At 43.8% G+C, this 19,259-nt stretch overlaps 1 protein-coding gene across 1 annotated transcript in view; it reads left to right on the plus strand.

Annotated features, from left to right (window-relative positions):
- Positions 1-19,259, plus strand: part of sugt1 (SGT1 homolog, MIS12 kinetochore complex assembly cochaperone) — a 258,577-nt gene that overhangs the window by 86,725 nt on the left and 152,593 nt on the right. Inside the window, exons 6-8 of the mRNA XM_085998646.1 lie at positions 10,101-10,154; positions 12,267-12,298; positions 15,776-15,810. Coding sequence (XP_085854772.1) covers positions 10,101-10,154; positions 12,267-12,298; positions 15,776-15,810 — 121 coding nt within the window. The remainder of the gene's footprint in view (positions 1-10,100; positions 10,155-12,266; positions 12,299-15,775; positions 15,811-19,259) is intronic.

Below are 19,259 nucleotides of genomic sequence, written 5' to 3' on the forward strand. Positions count from 1 at the left end.
TGGGAAATGTAGTGCATTGAGTGAAGAAGCACATTGTAAATAAAATGGCCGTTAACTAAACTCTCCACCCCAGAGTCCTCCTTAATTGTTATATAGGTAAGGGTATAAAACCCCTTGAGACACAACAAAACTGGCGACGAGGACGACGGACTTGCGCATCACTTTGCACTGGAATCGGCGATGTTTAAAGTAAGAAGTTCCTGTCTTTTCTTAATGGCGCGCCCGCAGTTTAGTGCTGATGCAATCGCCTTGTAAAGGTGGCGGTTCGTGTGTTACACAAATAAGAAGGGGGAGAGTAACGATACAGCAAAACGAAGTGGAGGAAAAGGACTAAAAATAAAAAGTGGAGGAAAAGGATTTTAAAGAGAAAAAAAAAATAACAAAATGGCTATGCTAACTGGAGCGTTTGGACCATTTGATGAAACGGCGGAGCAATTGAGTGCTTATACAGAGCGTTTCGGATTTTTCGTGACTGCAAATGGCATTAAAGATGACGTGAAAGTGGCGACGTTCCTCAGTGTGATCGGAGCAAAAACATTTGGCTTGTTATGGAGTTTGATGCACCCGGATAAGCCCGGCGCTAAGACATATGATCAGATTGTGGAAGTTTTGGAAACACATTTCGCACCCAAGCCGCTGCTGATTGCCGAGAGGTTCAGGTTTCACAAACGAAACCAAGGGCAGGGTGAGTCCATAGCCGAATATGTTGCAGTGCTAAAGAAGCTAACTGAGCATTGTGAGTTTGGTGAAACTCTAAATGACACTGTCTATGATAGGTTTGTGTGTGGATTAAGATGTGAAGCAACACAGAAGCGCTTGCTCACGACTGACAAACTGACGCTTAAATCAGCAGTGGAGCTCGCTGTGTCTATGGAGTTAGCAGCTAAAGATGCACAGCTGTTGGGGGCTGCAACAAGAGTGCACAGGGTAGCAGCTACACTGGATAAGCATGCAAGGGGCGCCAGAGAGTGTTACAGATGTGGAAGGTCAGGTCATCAGCCATCTGACTGCTGGTGTAAAGACCTGACCTGTCGGAAATGTGAAAAGAAAGGACACATTGAACGTGTGTGTAAAGGGCAAAGCAAACAATCCCACACAGTGACACACAAAAACAAACAAGGAAACACATCCAACTGGCGTTCTAAAAAGAAAAACCTACACATGGTGAAACAAGAACAGGAAGACAGTGACACAGACTCTGATGGGGAGCTGAATCTCCATGTGTTAACGGTGAATGGAGGCTCATCAGGCTATGGAGTCACTCCACCACTAGAGGGAATACCGGTAAAAATGGAGCTGGATACGGGGGCCGCTGTCTCCTTGATTTCAGAGAAGCTATTCAAAGAAAAAAACAACCACCTATCACTGACGCCGGCCAAGCTCATCTTAAAGACCTACACTGGGGAAACAGTCCCAATGCTGTGTAAGACGGAGGTCAAGGTGGAGCTTAATGGACAAACCGCGATGCTGACAGTTTACGTGGTCATGGGTGACTATCCATCCCTAATGGGCAGGCCATGGTTGGAGAAAATTCATCTGGATTGGAAAAAAGTGAATGCCGGGGTTAGCGGCAGTGTTGACAAAGCATGTGGCTGTCTTTGACGGAGAATTGGGGAGTATGAAGGCGATTACGGTCAAACTCAAGGTGAAGCCTGACAGCCAGCCACGATTCCTGAAGGCCAGGAACGTTCCCTACGCCCTCAGATCAAAGGTGGAGGCTGACCTGGAGCGTCTGGTCAAGATAGGGGTCCTGGTGCCGGTTTCGCACAGTGAGTGGGCCACGCCCGTGGTACCAGTGATGAAGAGTGACGGCGCAGTTCGCTTATGTGGAGATTTCAAAGTAACAGTGAATCCTGTGCTCTCCGCTGAACAGTACCCCCTCCCCATCATTGAAGATCTTTTCGCGAGTCTAGCAGGCGGTCAGAAGTTTAGCAAGATTGATCTATGCCAAGCCTACTTGCAGATGCATGTAGAAGAGGACTCACAGAAGTACCTCACCATCACCACCCACAAGGGCCTCTACAGGTACTGCCGCCTACCCTTTGGTATAACGTCAGCACCAGCATTGTTGCAGCGGGCTATGGACCAGATCTTAAGCGGCATTCCAGGGGTACAATGTTATCTCGATGATATCTTTGTCACAGGAAAGGATGATAACGAGCATCTGCAGAACCTGACGAAGACACTGGGAAGACTTGAAGAATATGGCTTGCGCGTTCGCAAGGACAAATGCGAATTTTTCAAGCCATCAGTGGAGTACCTAGGCCATGTCATCGACGCGGACAGCCTACACACAGCACCGTCGAAAGTGAAAACCATTGCCGACGCTCCTGCACCTACAAATGTCGGCCAGCTGCGGTCATTCTTGGGTCTCCTGAACTATTAAGGAAAGTTTATTCCACAGCTGGCATCACTGTTGAAGCCATTACATGAGTTGCTGTGTCAGGGCAAGGCCTGGGCATGGACGAAGGAGTGTGAAGCTGCATTCAAGAAAGCCAAAGCAGCTTTGACTGACCCCAGAGTGTTGACGCACTTTGACCCGTCGTTGCAGATTCAGCTGACCTGTGACGCGTCGTCTTATGGCGTCGGCGCGGTCGTGTCCCACATCTTTCTCTCAGGCGAAGAGAAGCCGATTGCATTCGCGTCAAGGTCCCTGAGCAAGGCGGAGGTGAAATACCCGCAGATCGAAAAAGAGGCTTTGGGCATCATCTTTGGAATCAAAAAGTTCCATCACTACTTGTTCGGAAGGAAATTCACCTTGCTGACGGATCATCGTCCCCTGACATCGATCTTTGGTCCACACACAGGAATACTCTCCCTGGCAGCGTGCAGGATGCAGCGCTGGGCGCTGATGTTAAGCGCTCACAATTACAACATCAAATACCGGAGGTCAGCAACACATGGCAATGCGGACGGATTGTCAAGACTTCCGCTGCCAGTGCCCTCTGAAGGCTGTGAGCAGAAGATTTTCTACTTTGACATGGTGAGCAATGCCCCTGTCACGGCCCGGCAGGTCAAGAAAGAGACCAGAGTGGACCCTACTCTATCCAAGGTGCTGGATCGGGTGATGCGAGGAGACGGATCACAGGTGTCAGACGCACCACCTGAGCTCCTACCTTACCTGTCAAGAGGGAAGGAGTTGTCTGTTACGTCAGGATGCCTCCTTTGGGGCATGCGAGTGATCATACCACCAAAGCTGCGGAAACATGTCCTCACCGAGCTGCACTCAGGACATTGTGGTATTGTCCGGATGAAGGAGCTGGCGCGAAGCTACTTCTGGTGGCCCGGTCTGGATCATGAAATTGAAGTTGAAGCGAAATCTTGCCCATTATGCGAGACAACCAGGGATACGCCAAGAGCAGCGCCACTGCATCCATGGGAATGGCCGGCGACACCGTGGCAACGGATCCATCTGAACTTCGCGGGACCAGTGGAAGGAGCGATGTTCCTGGTCGCGGTGGACTCCCATTCCAAATGGCCAGAGGTTGCAGTAATGTCCACTACCACTACGGAGAAAACCATCGAAACTCAGAGAGATGTTCGGGCGATTTGGTCTGCCGGAGCAGATCGTAACCGACAATGGAACACAGTTCACATCCCAGGAGATGGAGGAGTTCCTCAAGAGCAATGGAATCCAGCACACGTTCTCCGCGCCTTATCATCCATCCACGAATGGATTGGCGGAGAGATTTGTCAGAACGCTGAAACGCGCGTTGAAAGCGGCAAGAAGTGATGCTCCTCTAAAGCAGCACCTGAATGCTTTCTTGCTGAAATACCGAAACACGCCTCAGGCTACGATTGGAGCATCTCCTGCTTACCTACTTATGGGAAGGCAGCTATGGACACGCCTTGACCTGCTGAGGCCAACGTCCACAGAAGCAGTGGTGCACGCCAATCAGCAGGATCAAGTCAGCAGACGAGCTCAGAGATCCAAAGAACGACACTTTGTGGTGGGGGGCAAAGTCCTCGCGCGTAACTACACCACCCCGGAGCGGTGGGTCCAGGCTACGGTCATTCAAAAGATGGGCCCCGTTTCATACCGAGTCCGCACCAGAGACGACCGAACATGGAGACTGCATATAGACCAGTTACTGCCAAGACAGTCGCCACAGGTAACCCAAGAAACAGAGGATCAAGGACCTGCTGGGGGCTCCAGCAGGGACTGGTCGTCCGACCCTGAGACGGTGGCACCATCCACTCTTGTGCCATCGAGGGAGGAAGCCACGCCTGCAGGGTCACGGGAGAGCCAGCCAGAGCCTGCTCCTGAGACTAGGCGTTACCCTCAAAGAGAAAGGCAGCCTCCAGAGTGCCTTAGTTACAGTTAGTGCTAACCTGTGTGCATGGGGCAGAATAATCCCCAGGGTTAGCGGAATGTAGAGGCAGTCTACCCTCTCTTCCAAAGTTAGTCATTTTCAGTTATTCTGTTTTGTGGACATTCTATTTTAAGGGGGAGGAAATATGTTGTGTATTTTGAATGTGTATTAGAATTGTCCCACATGGGATACCGTAGTGGTGATTTGCAATGCACTATGGGAAGTGTAGTGCATTGAGTGAAGAAGCACATTGTAAATAAAATGGCCGTTAACTAAACTCTCCACCCCGGAGGACTCCACCCCGGAGTCGTCCTCAATTGTTATATAGGTAAGGGTATAAAACCCCTTGAGACACAACACTGTTGATGGGCGGTTGGCTGATTGTCTGCTCGGGACTTGTGTATCTTCCATTCTTGTCAGGAAGTTGATCGTGACCCCCATTATTTCAGTTAGACTCTGAGCATTGTCCAGATGTTAATTTTCCCCATCGAAACCAATCATGATTCAAGGCCTCACAGTTCAATGTCAATGTCCTTTTCAGAGTTAATCACGAGTCAAAGCTTTCATTGTCCAGGATCAATGTGTTCTCCAAGAACTGCAAATTTTGATGACTGGCACCTTTTCTGTGCCTTGAAGTTTAACCGTTTCATGCCCTTACCACTGGGCCAAACAGGCTTTCAGCATTTTACAGGGTTTTTTGAAATCTACACATTACACAATACAAGATTTAAAATAACCTGTTCTTTTTCTAGGAAAGTGTCTCGAATTCATTCCATGAACTCATCCTCCAGACTACCATTGCCAATTTGATTTGCTCATTCTTTATGAAGATTAAAGTCCCCCACGTATATTGAATTACTTTTGTCACAAGCTTCTGTTATTTCTTGATTAATACTTTGTCCAGCGGTATAGCTACTGTTCGGGGGGCCTATAAACTACTCCCACCAGTGATTTCTGCCCCTTGTTATTTCTTACCTTCACCCATACTGATTCCGCTTCCTGATCCTTTCTCACTACTGTCCTTATGTCATCCTTTATTATTAGAGCTACCATTCCCCGCCCCCACACGCACTTCCTTTTCCATTCTACCTGTTTTCTCAAAATGTTAAGTACCCTGGAATATTTAGTTCCCTTGGTCATTTTCAACCATGTCTCTCATGGATATTAGATCAAACCCATTTATTTCTATTTGTGCTGCTAATTTGTTTATCTTATGAATGTATCGTGCATTCAGAGAAAGAGCCTTTTAATGTTAACTTTTTACGATTATTCCCTGCTTTCACCTATTCATTGATGCACTATTACCGTTAAACTCTCTGTCCCTTCCTGTCATACTTTTCTTATCTTCACCGAAATTGCTACACTGCTCTGTTGCCTTGACTTTTCTCTTTAAATTTCTATATTTCCCCACACCTGACCCCTCCACACTTTTTTTAGTTTAAAGTCCTATATAGAGCCCTAGTTACTCGATTCGTCAGGACATTGGTCCCAGCCTGGTTTAAGTGGAGCCCGCTCCAATGGAACAGCTCCCTCTTCCCCAGTACTGGTGCCAGTGCCCCATGAATCGAAACCCCTTCCTCCCACACCACTCTTTGAGAGCAACGCATTTAACTCTTGATCTGCTTGTCCTGATGCCAATTTCTGCATGGCTCAGGTAACAATCCAAAGATTATTACCTTTTGAGGCTCTGCATTTTAATTTGGACCCAAAGCTCCTCAAACACTCTCAGCAGAACCACATTCCTAGTTCTACCTATGTCGTTGGTTCCTGCGTGGACCATGAGAACTGGATCCTCCCCCTCGCACTCCTAATTCTCCTCCAGCCGCAAATCCTTATCCTTAACTCTGGCAGGCAACAGTGTTCGGAACACTCGATTGCAGCTGCAGAGAACAGTATCTATCCCCCTGACTATATTGTCCCTTACCATTACAACATTCCTCTTCGCTCCCCCCAATTGAATGGCCTCCTGTACCACGCTGCTGTGGTCAGTTTGCTCATCCACTCTGCAGACTTTTCCCTCATCCACACAGGCAGCAAGAACCTCGTCGTACCTGATGGATAAGGGCAAAGGCCGAGGCTCCTCTAGCACTGCACTTTGGGTCCCCTTACCTGCCTGAGCCGCAGTCATACCCTCTGTCCCTGGCCAATTACCAGACTTGTGCCACTACCTAACCTAAGGGGTGTGACTGCCTCTTGGATCAAAGTGTTTAGGTAATTTTCCCCCTCCCTGATACCCCGCGATGTCTGCACCTTGGACTTGAGCTTATTAACTCTGAGATCACAATGCTCTCCACAAACTCTCACATCCTGCAGTTGCAGCACACCACCTGCACTGCCATCCTTTAGTAACCTTGTTTTATTTATTTAATTATTTCATTAAAATATATGTATTTAATTAACTTAGCTTACAGTTTATTTTTTTACCATTACCTGATCTAATTTAAGTTATAGGTGAATTAAATTAAATATTTACCTGTAACGCAAACCACTTCACGTATTGGAGGCAAAAAGCAGCACCACCTCCCCACTCTCTTCAAAGTCCCAACTTGAACACTCTGTTTAAGTGCACCCAGTTTCACAGAGTCATAACAGCACAGAAGGAGGCCATTTGGCCCATCGAGTCTGTGCTGGCTCTCTGTAGAGCAATCCCATTCATATTCCCCCGCTCTATCCCCGCAGCCTTGCAAGTTTATTTCCCTCAAGTGCCTATCCAGTCTCCCCTTGAAAATATTCAGTGTCTGTGCTTCCACCACTTCCGTCAGCAGCGAGTTCCAGGTCCTCACCATGAAATACACTTGAATTTATTGATGAAGGGAATGCAATGGATGTTGTCTACATAGATTTTCGTAAGGCGTTTGACAAAGTACCACATAGAAAGCTGGTTAACAAAATTGAGGCTCATGGAATAGGTGAGTCAGTGGCAGCTTGGGTAAGGAATTGGCTTAAGGACAGAAAACAGCGAGTTGTGTTAAATGGCTGTTTTTCAGACTGGATGATGGTAGACCGTGGTGTTCCCCAAGGGCCAGTGCTGGGGCCACTGCTTTTTTTGATGATATATATATATATAAATGACCTGGATATTGGAATACAGAATAGAATTTCTAAATTTGCTGATGACACCAAACCTGGGGGTGTGGCAAATAGTGGTGATGATGCCAGTCGACTGCAACAGGACATAGAAAGGCTAGCCGAATGGGCAGACAAGTGGCAAATGGAATTTAATACAAAAAAGTGAGGGGTGATGCATTTTGGCAGAAGGAACAGGGAGAGGCAATATACATTTAATGGCACAGTTTTAAAGAGTGTGCAGGGACAGAGGGACCTGGGAGTTAATGTGCATAGGTCCCTGAAGGTGGCGGGACATATTGGGTGGTTAGCAAAGCATAGGGGATCTTGGGCTTCATAAATAGAGGTATTGAGTACAAAAGTAGAGAAGTTATGCTGAACCTTTATAAAGCGCTGGTTAGGCCACAACTGGAGTATTGTGTCCAGTTCTGGCCACCACACTTTAGGAAAGATGTGAAGGCCCTTGAGAGGGTGCAGAGGAAATTTACCAGAATGGTTCTGGGGATGGGGGATCTTAGCTACAAGGACAGGTTGGAGAAGCTGGATTTGTTTTCATTAGAGCAAAGGAGGTTGAAGGGTGATTTGATAGGTGTACAAGATTATGACTGGTTTAGATAGGCTAGACAGGGAAAGGCTGTTCCCACTACTTGATGGTACAAGGACTAGGGGACACAGATTTAAGGTTTTGGGCAAGTGATACGGAGGGATGTGAGGAAAAACTTTTATAAGCAGCAAGTGGTGAGGACCTGGAACTCGCTGCTGACAGAAGCGGTGGAAGTGGACACACAATGTTTTCAAGGGGAAACTGGATAGGTACTTGAGGGAAATAAACTTGCAGGGCTACGGGAATAGAGTGGGGGAATGGGACTGACTGGATTGCTCTACAGAGAGCCGGTACGGACTCGATGGGCTGAATATCCTCCTCCTGTGCCGTTATGACTCTGACTCTATGACTTCCAGCTAGGGTAGTGAAGGCAAAAAGCATTACAGGAAACTTTGTGCTATCCGGCACCGACGGGACCGAGCTGTTGCCGTCCCATCAAAACTGCCGGACAAACCAACGCTAATGTTGAAACATACGGAGATTTTGAGCTCCGTATCTGGCAACCAACCCTGTTGCTTAGCAACAGCTTCTAAACAGTCGGCTGTATTTTGCAAGCGTCTCTGTAGCTTAGCAACAGCTTCAGCGAGACCTTGCAGAGCCTGACTGGTGAAAAAAAAAGCAACGAAAAGAAAAAAAACCTAACGAAACGGCTCCTGATTTTTGCCGGTGGCTCGAGCATTCCGGACAGTTAACCTCCGGATAAACCAAAGTTTCCTGTAAATTGTTTAATAGTTGGATACTGTGATGAAGGGGACTGTAGCTACTGTTTAAGTGAGCTAGGTTGGGGCAAAGGCAATCCTCATTCCTTTATTTGTGAACGTGTAATGAAATCTTGGTTTAAAAATAAGTTAGTTATCCAAGAGTTAATGCTCCATATTTTAGCCTTGTTGGCTAAAATATTATAATTTGAATTTTGTATGCAGGGCTCGCTGGCTTAGTTCTAGCTCTACTTCTCAGTTGGATGTAATCTATACTTTATACAGTGTTGGTGTTTGCTCCATTTACCTTGCTCATAATGGCCCAGAAATTCAGGTTGGAGACTTCCCGTGGGTGCAAGCCCCCGACCTGCGCTTACCTAGCACGCCTGTTGTTGTGTTGTGGGCCCGCGTGGGATTCCAATCCTGGGCCTCCTACAGCTGCCGGCGCGTAGTGCTTGCGTATCCCAGGGGCGCAGTTAGTTCGAAGCGTCCCCTGGATCACGTGGGCCATGGAGAGCCAATCGTAGCAGGGAATCTCTATTCATAAATTTGACCTGTCAAATCTGTGAATAGAGATTGGCCACAAAACCTAACTAAAACTTCAAATAATTTTTTTTTTTAAATCACATTTTGATGATAACTCTAAATTACATAAAATAACTTTTAAACAATAATTTAAATTTTTGAAAAAATGAATTACTTTTTAACAGGGCTAAAAATAAACTTACCTTTCCTTAAAGTATTTAAAAATAATAAACCTGTGGAAAAAATGTTTTAATTTTACTTAATTCACCACTTACCTTGTTAAAAGCAAGCCTTGCGACTGCGTTTTTCATGCGCAGCTGCTAGAGACTTACCCTCCCGGAGAAACCGGTTTTTAAAAAAAATAAAAAAATAAATAAATAAATAAAATAAAAAAAATCGGAAGTTCCAGGCGTACGCGCTGCCTCTCTGGCGCAAGCGTTTGACCCTCGAACCCCTTCCTTCAAGGGAACGGAAGTTCCGGTTTCCAGCGCATGCGCAGTGCATGCACGAAGCCGGCACTTTCGTTGGCCCTACGCGTGAGTACACAGCGCATACTCACCCGTGGGGACCCGAATTTCTGGCCCAATACCTCAGCACCCATAGACTGTTCTGATGCAATGATCTGGTATTTCATAGTGCTGCTTGTTGGGGTTCAGACTGTTAACTTGAGTCCTGTGGACTCTCTAATTAGGGACTAAATTAAGACTGCCAAAATTAATTTCACCAGACCTCTGAAAGATGTTGGAATAAAAAGCCCCTTGTTCCTTTGGGTTTGAATTCAAGTCCCCTAAGTGAAGAGTTGTGTAGAAGTATTTTTACTTTTTGATGTGATATGCTGTGAGATGTTCAGTTTTTGTTCAGGAGAATTATACTAATTTCACTTCCGTCTTGCAGATGAAAATGCCAGCTTTAGCACTTGGATCAAAACTTGCAAAGGAAACTTGGATTGTAAGTATAATTTACTTGTAGCCTGTTCTAACCAAGAGTACACTGATAACATTTATAATCGTTATCCTTTTGTTATTGCATCAAAATGTCTGAAAATGCCTAGTTACTGTTGCAGTACACTTATTTGGGCAAAATTTTGTTACGAAGATAACTGAAATGGTACAGCACTACATTTGATCAATTATTCAGATACATTTCTACAGAAGTCTACTGATACTGTGTCACTCCAGAAATATGTGTTAGTTTATTAGCACAACCGAACCCATATTGGCTGAGAAATGCAATCCATATGGCTTGGGGCCTCAGTACCTGATGGTTAAGTTACTAACCGTTAGTATTATACTAAGTACTTTAAAGTAATTATTGCTATTTTTATAGATTAACTACTTGCTGAGTGCTCTCCTCACCCTTAATTTTATTAAAGGTCATACTACCAGTCTGTCACAGTTGCTCCTTGCAGCTGTGTTCTCTGCTTTTAAAACTGCTGACTGCTTGAGCTAGATTTTATCAAGCTTGCCCCTAAAAGCTCTCCAGTGACGCAAGTGATGATAATGGGCCATGCAGAGCATTAATAATTATGCATGATACTGGATTGGAATGTCAAGATGTCAGGGCAGCAACAAGTGCTTCATAAAGCACTAGTCCCTGTGGTCCCTCGATTCAGTTTTGAAGAACAATAGTGCAGATGTCTCTTTATGACGTTTTAAGATAGCCTGACAGTCTTGAGAAAAATATTTTTTACATGCAAGACAGTAAGTCTTTGGTGGCTAAACAAGTGAATATTTCTGTGTGTTAGCCGAAGTAATCAAAATTCAAGAGCTGGAGATGGGATGTTAAAGGAAAAATGAAATGCAGGCAATTGGTTGCAGATCAGCTTTGCAACACAAAACATTTTGCTAATTTAATAGCAATAAACTCAAGCCCGATATTTATTTAACTTCCCCCAAAAAATAGAATGATGTATTTCATACATTTCGTTGTGCAAGTGTAATTATTGAAGTATTGTTGGCTAAGACAATCCTGATATGAGAGATGATATGAAATTCTGTTTCAGATACGACACTTCAAATATTAGGGGGGAGAAATTGAGTGTAGCCCCGTTTGGGGCGCCAGCCTCACCAGGGTGCTAAAAGTAGCGCCCCGGAAACATTCGCGCCCCCGCGCCAGAAATTGAGTGGTTGCGCCCCAAAGGGAAGCGCGGCGCTACTGGAGGCGCCCCGCATCCCTCTTGGGGCGCTGCGAGTGAATATCGTGGCGCTACGTGCCGCAGCGCCACACGCTGCGGCACGTTGCGCTGCGGTATTGCAGGCCTTCCTCCCCTTCTTAAAGGGGAGAGGGGCCTTGTGCAGTGCGATCTGGGGCTCAGCTGGGCCCCCGAGGATCGGGAGTGCAGGCAAAAGAGCCCGGCACCGAAGAGAAGTGCCGGGCTCTTGGAGCGCAGCCGGCACGCCGCGGGCGGGGGGGAGGGAGGGGGGGTTCAGGAGGCTGGGGACGGGAGTGCTGGCAGACGGCCAACAACAAAAATGGCCGCCCCGCACCTCGCCTTTAATTTGCGCCTCCCCGGCCGCAGGTAGGCCCTCCTGAACCCTTCAGCCATAGCGTCTGGCGGTAAATCAGGGGGCGCTGCCGAATATCGCGGCCGGGGCGTCAGCGGGACGCTGCGCACACCGATGACGTCAGCGGCACAGCGCTAACGGTTAACGCCACCACTAACGTCCCGCGGAATTTAGCAGGAGGCGTGGGCAGTGCCGCGCCCGGGCGCGAGTTGGCTTGCGACCCACTTAGCGCCATCTTAAGGTGCTAACGGGTGGCGCAACCTACTGAGTTTCTCCCCCTAGATGTCTTATATTTAATGTCATTTAGCACTAAAATTACAAGAAACAACACAAAAAGTGGATTTTCTTTTTGATTTTCTACAACTTGGTAATGACTTGGTGTAAATGTAACTATATGCTAAAATACCTACATATGTAGACGATAGATGGAATTGTTACAAGATGGTGTTTGTGAGATGCCAAAATTGTGTGCTGCTAAATAAAGTGCAACATTCTCGTAGTAAGGGGAGTCGATTATCTACTTGGTGTCTAACAAGTATTCCTACTTTTATTTCAGCCACAGGACAGCAAGATGGAAATGCTGAAGAGGTAAACTTAATCGTTTAACTGCGATATTTGTTTCCAAAAATTTGGCAGTTTTAAGTTTTTCTATAAATCAGGTATTTGAAAAAGATGAACTTAGTTTTTTTTATACACTTAAATTCCCAGCTCTCTGCTGACACAATACAGATTTGTCATACAGTCTGCTGGAATTCCCTTGTGTCTCAGGATCTTCCAGAGTATTTCTTTGTGGATTTTGAAATTCCCTCTTTACCCATGACCAAATAATTTATTTATTTATATATATTAATGTGTATGTGTGTAATATATATATATATTATTATATAATGTGTGTGTGTAATATATATATATAATATCTTATATATTGTGTATGTGTCTCTAAGTCTTCTCAAGGTTAAGATGAGCTCAAGATCTACTGGATCAAAATCCAGCCTGTTCTTCCTTAATTACTTTGTTAACAGCAGTTTTAATTCTATTCAAAACAATGGTGCAAAACAGTTTTCTAAGTACTTTCTGTTTCATAATCTGTAGCAGAAGGTAATTTTGTGGTTGTTAGCCTGACTCTCAACCCCCTACCAGGAGGACTGATGGACTGCGTTTAACCTGGCACTTTACACTTCAACCAGTCTGGTTTAGGTGACATTACCAGAAGTTGCATTCCTGCCAACAGAGCACTCGGGGTCATAGGAGCACGCAAGCCTTCCTGTCATGTCGATGTGCAGTCCTGGGTAAAGAGAGTCATGGATTGAGACCCCACTCTGGGACTTCCTGAAGGGAATACTGCACTGTCCAATGTACCGATTTTCTGATAAAATGTTAAGCTGTGGTACCCATCTGCCTGCTCAGACAGTCTTAACAGATCCCATGATGCTATTCACAGCAAAGCGGGAAGTTCTCAGTGTGCAGCCCAACATTCTTCCCTCAACCTACACCACCAAGAACAGATTAACTGGTCATTTGCTGTTTGTGGAACCTTGCTGCCTGCAAACTGTCTGCTGCATTTGCCTACAAAATAGTGACTGCACTTCAAATGTAGTTTAGTTGCCATGGGAGCATCCTGTCACAGTCATTATGCTTTTTTTTAGCAAATTTTAATATTCCCTCTTTAGCCATATCCAAATAATTTATGTATGTAGAGAAGTCCCAAAACAAACCCATGGGAATGTCACATAGGCCAATCTGCAAAATATTCATTAATCCAACTCTTCTGTTCTTCAGCTGTCCTTCCATCCAGACACCTTTTATTACTTTTAATATCAATAGGCCTTTACCTTTACAACAAGTCTCTTGTTCCAAATAAACACAGTGATTTGTTGTAAGTCCAAATATGCCATATCCACTGGATTGCTCATGGATCTGAAAATTTGACTTATTAATCTGTACTTTGTCTGTCTTTCTATCATAATTAAGCTTTGGAGATATAACTTTTAAAATACTTATGTTCTCCAGTTGTCCATCCAGTGTCACCATTTCCTCCCATCATGATTTTTGACTTTCAGGAGTGCTGTCATGTTAAACCAGGGTGATACAATTGTACCATAGGCTTTTTCCTGTTATTTCTTGTGCTTTATTCTGCACCCATTTAAATCATTACATTAACATTTTTTTTATTAATAGATTTAAACAGTTTAAATTATTTTATTTAATTCTGAATAGTTAAAAGATATATATTATGTAATTCTGTTGAGCTATTGTTCTTTCCCACATTAAGGATTATCTATAGCCGTCTAGAGAAAAACCTCCTCAAACATCCATCAGTGCACATTCTGGTGTGCTGAAAACGATTCTTAAACATAATAATTTTCAGTGCTCTTAGAATATCTGCATTAGGTTCTGTACTGCACATATTCTGTTTTTTTTAAAAAATGTTTCAATTTACATGCACTGTTTAATACTTCATTAAGCATCCTCCATGCATTCTTGAGTTAGCCAAGCCTGATTAATGTTCCAAGGAAACTCCGCAACAGGCTTCACCCCCAGTACCACCTTCAAATTGAGCAATGCCGAATAGTACCTCTGCACCCATGCAGTGATGACGCAACAGTTCAATTTTCTTTAGCTAAGATCCATGTTCGCTGCTCTTTAACTTAACCCATTCTGGTGCTATGAATTTAAAACTACCCTTTTTGCAAAAGCTGTTTTTCTTGGTTCAAGATCTAGATTTCAGAATTTTGTTGCCATTTGCAAGTCTAATTTTTTTCTGTTTGAATTTTTTGACAAATTGCCATATCAACTGGTATGCATCAAACACGGGTGGACTCCAAATCTACTAGCCAACTTTAGCTTAGCATTGGTAACTGTTTGAGAGGAGATTACTTGCCTGCCTTAGCTATGCTATAATCTCTGTTGTGATAAAGCTCAATTAGGGAAAAAGAGAGAAAATAATTTCAAGAGAACTTGTTACTTTTGCAAACTATCGTTTTGCATTTTTAATGACTCACTTTTTGGAATATTCCAAATAAAAGGCTTTACTTTTTTGAAAATGGTACAGGTATCTGCTTTGCCTGGTGGAAAAATTCCAGTATTATCTGTCATCTGCTTCCATCAAATTAATAAATTGGGGAGCATCTGCAACTTTAATATGGTCTGCTGGATGGAGTCCTGTATTCATTTTTTAACTGTACATATATCAACCTTTTCCCAATGAACCAAATGGCTTTTTGTTATAGAGATAAAAATAAAAGAAAACCCATCAATGTTGGAATCTAAGCTGGAAGCAAAGTACTGGAATTGCACAAAAAAATCAATCTTTCACTTTCAAATGCTGAATGCTTTGGGTGTGATCCTTCATCAGAACTCTTAATTCTTCAGGGTGGCCCTTCACCGGAACTTACGCTTCTATTCAGATTCCGATCAACCTCTTCTGCATTTCCAGCTGCTTCTTATTCTAGGGTGTGCGCACACAAAGGGATCATTGCTTTGTTCAAATGTTGATATACACGGCTACAAGTACTGTGATTTGTCATTTTCACCAGTAACTCTTGTAATGAATCTCCGAAGCTAAATAGGAAACTCTCGTTTAAACGGCACCTAAATATCCGGAATTCTCTATTAACCGGCAAAATTCATACGCTGAAAACACCTCAATAACCGGAAATGTTGCCGAGTCCGAGTCTCCCGCGGTGGCCGAGTTAGTCAGTGGGGGTATTTCTCCAAACTGCCACTACTCTGCTTCTTGGCGCTGTCGGAAGTCCGAACACCTCAATAACAGGAGTCTGACTCTTTGTTTGTTTAAAAATAGCCTCGGTAGATAACCCTCTCTATCATCCAGAATTTTTAATCAACCGGCACCATCCTGGTCACGTCGGTGCTGGATAAAAAAGAGTTTCCTGTAGTCTCCACTCATTTGCTACAATTTAATTGATATATTTTTAAAGGATAGATGTAGTAACTTTTGAAAATTTCTGAAGTTTTTTGAAACTTTATATGTTATACATGAATGTGTTTTATTTGTTTTAATTTTTCTCTCCATTGCAACATTCCTAACTTGGCCTCTGAAAACAGACGCATACACAACAGATGGCAGCACCAAAAATAAAGTAAGTTTACCAATATAAAGTAGTACAACAAACTGTTTACTGGTTTGTGGCAATAAAAATATCCATTGAATAAGTAATTAATTCCTTAATTTATGGCACTGATGAACATGGTGTGCTTAAAATGACAAGTATTAAATGATTTGTTGAAATTAATGTGCATTGTTTATACTATGGTGACCTGAGTCTGTTGACTGCAGTAGCAGTCAAGCTACTTTAGTTTCTTCAACTTTTTGGTTAGGCCTACTTTTGCATGATAAATAGTGCACTTTGTGCAATTGTTGTGAATTACTTAATATACTGTGATGAAATTTTTAACACTTTGCTCACTTGATTTCTCTCCACTTCGCTCCTGTCCTGAAGTTGATGACTTAGCTGTGGAATTGTACTCAAGCACTCTTTTAGTACCTTACTTAAGTCCTTTATTTATGAGAGAGCCTTGACTGTCCATGTCAGCAGACCATTCAACTGCAGTCGACATCATAGCAAAGCCCGATGCTGTCCTCATCTGACATACAGGAAACTTTGGTTTATCCGGAAGTTGTATGTCCGGAAACCTCGATTTAACGGCAGAAATCAGCAGCCGTTTTGTTAGGTTTTTTTTCTTCTCGCATTTTTTTTTTAAACAGTCAGTCTCTGGAAAACCTCTCTGAAGCTGTTGCTAAGCTACAGAGATGCTTCCAAGGTACGGGCTGACTGTTTACAAGCTGTTGCTAAGCAACAGTGTTTGTTGTCAGATACGGAGATGAAAACCTCCGTATCCTTCAATATTAGCGCTGGTCTGTCCGGAAGTTTTCATAGATCGGCATCACGCTGGTCCCGTCGGTGCCGGATATCGCGAAGTTTCCTGTACACACTTTGCACTTCCAGCGGGAGTCATTGGGTATTGATCAGGAGGACTGACTCTTTTACCCACCCCCCCCCCCCCCCCCCCCACCCTAAACCAGGGCCTTGGGACCAACTCAAGCATCCCTCCTGCTTCCCTGATTAAAATAAGCTAACTTTGCACAGGCTGGGGAATCAAGCATGAAACCTTTTTGGTCTGTATGGCACTCCTACTCACCAGTAAGGCAAAAGGGGAACAGTTTTAAGCTTCATAAATGGGCGTTCCCTTTTGTGATCATCTGAGACTAATTTTACACTTAATCGAGATCTTGGTTTGTTTAACACTTGTGATGTGTAGAAGACTTCTATTTAGATTTTGTCTCCTGGTCCAGTTAGTGGAAAATCATACTGACAAAGAAGATTGGAACTCTTAATTACCCTGACTCCCCCCTTGTAGTTTTTCCAGTTACTGTTTTTTTTTTTTTTTTTTTTTTTAAAGAGTAAATGTTTCTCAAATTATAGTACATTATAGAATGCATGCTATGTTACAAATTGCATAATATTTGTAGAAAATTGTAATAAATTTTGTACATTGGGATGATGTTACTCATTAGCAAAGTTGTGGTGCAGCCTTGGTAGGGAACTTGGGTTGTGCAGGAAAAGTGAGTAAGCGACCTTGTGATATATTGGGCATGGGTGATAAAATACTTAGATGAGGGGTGTTTGCAAGAAACCTCATAAGTTATAGGAACACAAGAACAGGAGTAGGCCATTCAGCCCCTCGAGCCTGTTCTGCCATTCAGTTCGATCATGGCTGATCTGTAACTTAATTCCATTTACCTGCCTTGGTTCCATATTCCTTAATACTCTTACCTAACAAATCTATCAAACTCCGTTTTGAACTTTTCAATTGACCTAGCCTCAACAGTTTTTTGGGGCAGAGTTCCAGATTTCCACTATCCTTTGTGTAAATAAATGCCTCCTGCCTTCACCCCTGAATGGCCTAGCTCTAATTTTAAGGTTATGCCCCCTTGTTCTGGACTCCCCCACTAGAGGAAGTAGTTTCTCTCTACCTTATCAAATCCTTCAATCATCTTAAAAACCTCAATTAGATCACCACTTAACCTTCTGTACTCAAGGGAATACAAGCCTAGTCTATGCAATCTGCCCTCATAATTTAACCCTTTTAGCCCTGGTATGATTCTGGTGAATCTGCACAGCACCCCCTCAAAGGTCAATATATGCTCCCTGAGGTGCCATGCCCAGAATTGAGCACAGTACTTGATGCAGTCTAACCAGAGCTTTATACAACTGTAGCATAACTTCCACCCGGTTGTATTCCAGTTCCCCTGAGATGAAGGTTAGCATTCCATTAGCCTTTTTAATATTGTTTATGTCCACCTTATCAAATACCTTCTGGAAGTCCATGTAAATAACATCTATAGACACTTGCTTATCTAGCATGTTAGTGACCTCCTCAAAAAAAGTTCAACTAGGTTAGTTAGACATGACTTGCCATTACAAATCCATGCTAGTTCTCTGATCAGTTCATATTTATCCAAGTGCTCAAACACTTAGTCCCTAATGACAGATTCTAGTAACTTCCCCATAACAGACGTTCGACTAATAGGTCTATAATTTCCTGGTTTCTCTCAACAACAACTTGCATTTATATAACACCTTTAACTTAGTAAATTGTGCCAAGAGCTTGATCAAAGAGGTAGGTTGTAAGGAGCATCTTAAAGGAGGAGAGAGGTTTAGGGAGGGAATTCCAGAGCTTGGGGCCAAGATAATTGTAAGCATGGCCACCAATGGTGGCACAGCGAAAATTGGGTGTGCACGTGAGGTCAGAATTGGAGGAGTGCAGAGATCGCGGAGGGTTGTAGGGCTGGAGGAGGTTACAGAGATCGGGTGGGACAAGGCCATGGAGGGATTTGAAAACCAAAATGAAATGAGAATTTTTAAATCGAAGTGTTGTTGGACCCTGCACTGTGAAGACCAATACAAAGTAATCATTTAGCAAATCTGCCATCCTTATTTTCAATTACAGTACAGGAAATGTTTTCTTATCCGGCACCGACGTGGTGCCGGTTCATCAAAAATTCCGGATAACCGAAAGCTATAGTGAAAGATACGGAGCTGAGAGCTCCATATAAAGGTTCCAAGTGTCTCTGTAGCTTAGCAACAGCTGCAGCCACACCCTTGCACAGCAACAGATAGAGGAAGGCAAGTAATAAAACTTACCTGAACCTACTCCTGAATTTTGCCGGTTAACCGAGATTTCTGGTTATTTAGGTGCCGGTAAATCGAAAGTTTCCTGTATCACCTGCGTTGTCTTAAGGGGCCCACGTTACCCTTAGCCACCCTCTTTCTCTCAATATACTTGTAAAAACTTTGTTATCCTTGATATCCCTTGCAAGTTTTTTCTCGTATTCTCTTTTTGCAGCTCTTGCTACTTTCTTTGTATCTCTTTGTAACAGTTTACTCAAAGTCAGCCTTATCTAAATTTAAAACTTTGGTTAATCAATTGGCCCTGGGCTCCATGTGCCTATTTAGGGCCAGAGAGGAGCTGTCGGGAGATAGTTAGAATGTATCTGTAGAAGGGGGACCACACTTAATTGCATTCC

Source organism: Somniosus microcephalus, chromosome 10 (genome assembly GCF_052327205.1).
Source record: "Somniosus microcephalus isolate GS21.2 chromosome 10, FLI_Smic_1.0, whole genome shotgun sequence".
Lineage (NCBI taxonomy): Eukaryota > Metazoa > Chordata > Chondrichthyes > Squaliformes > Somniosidae > Somniosus > Somniosus microcephalus.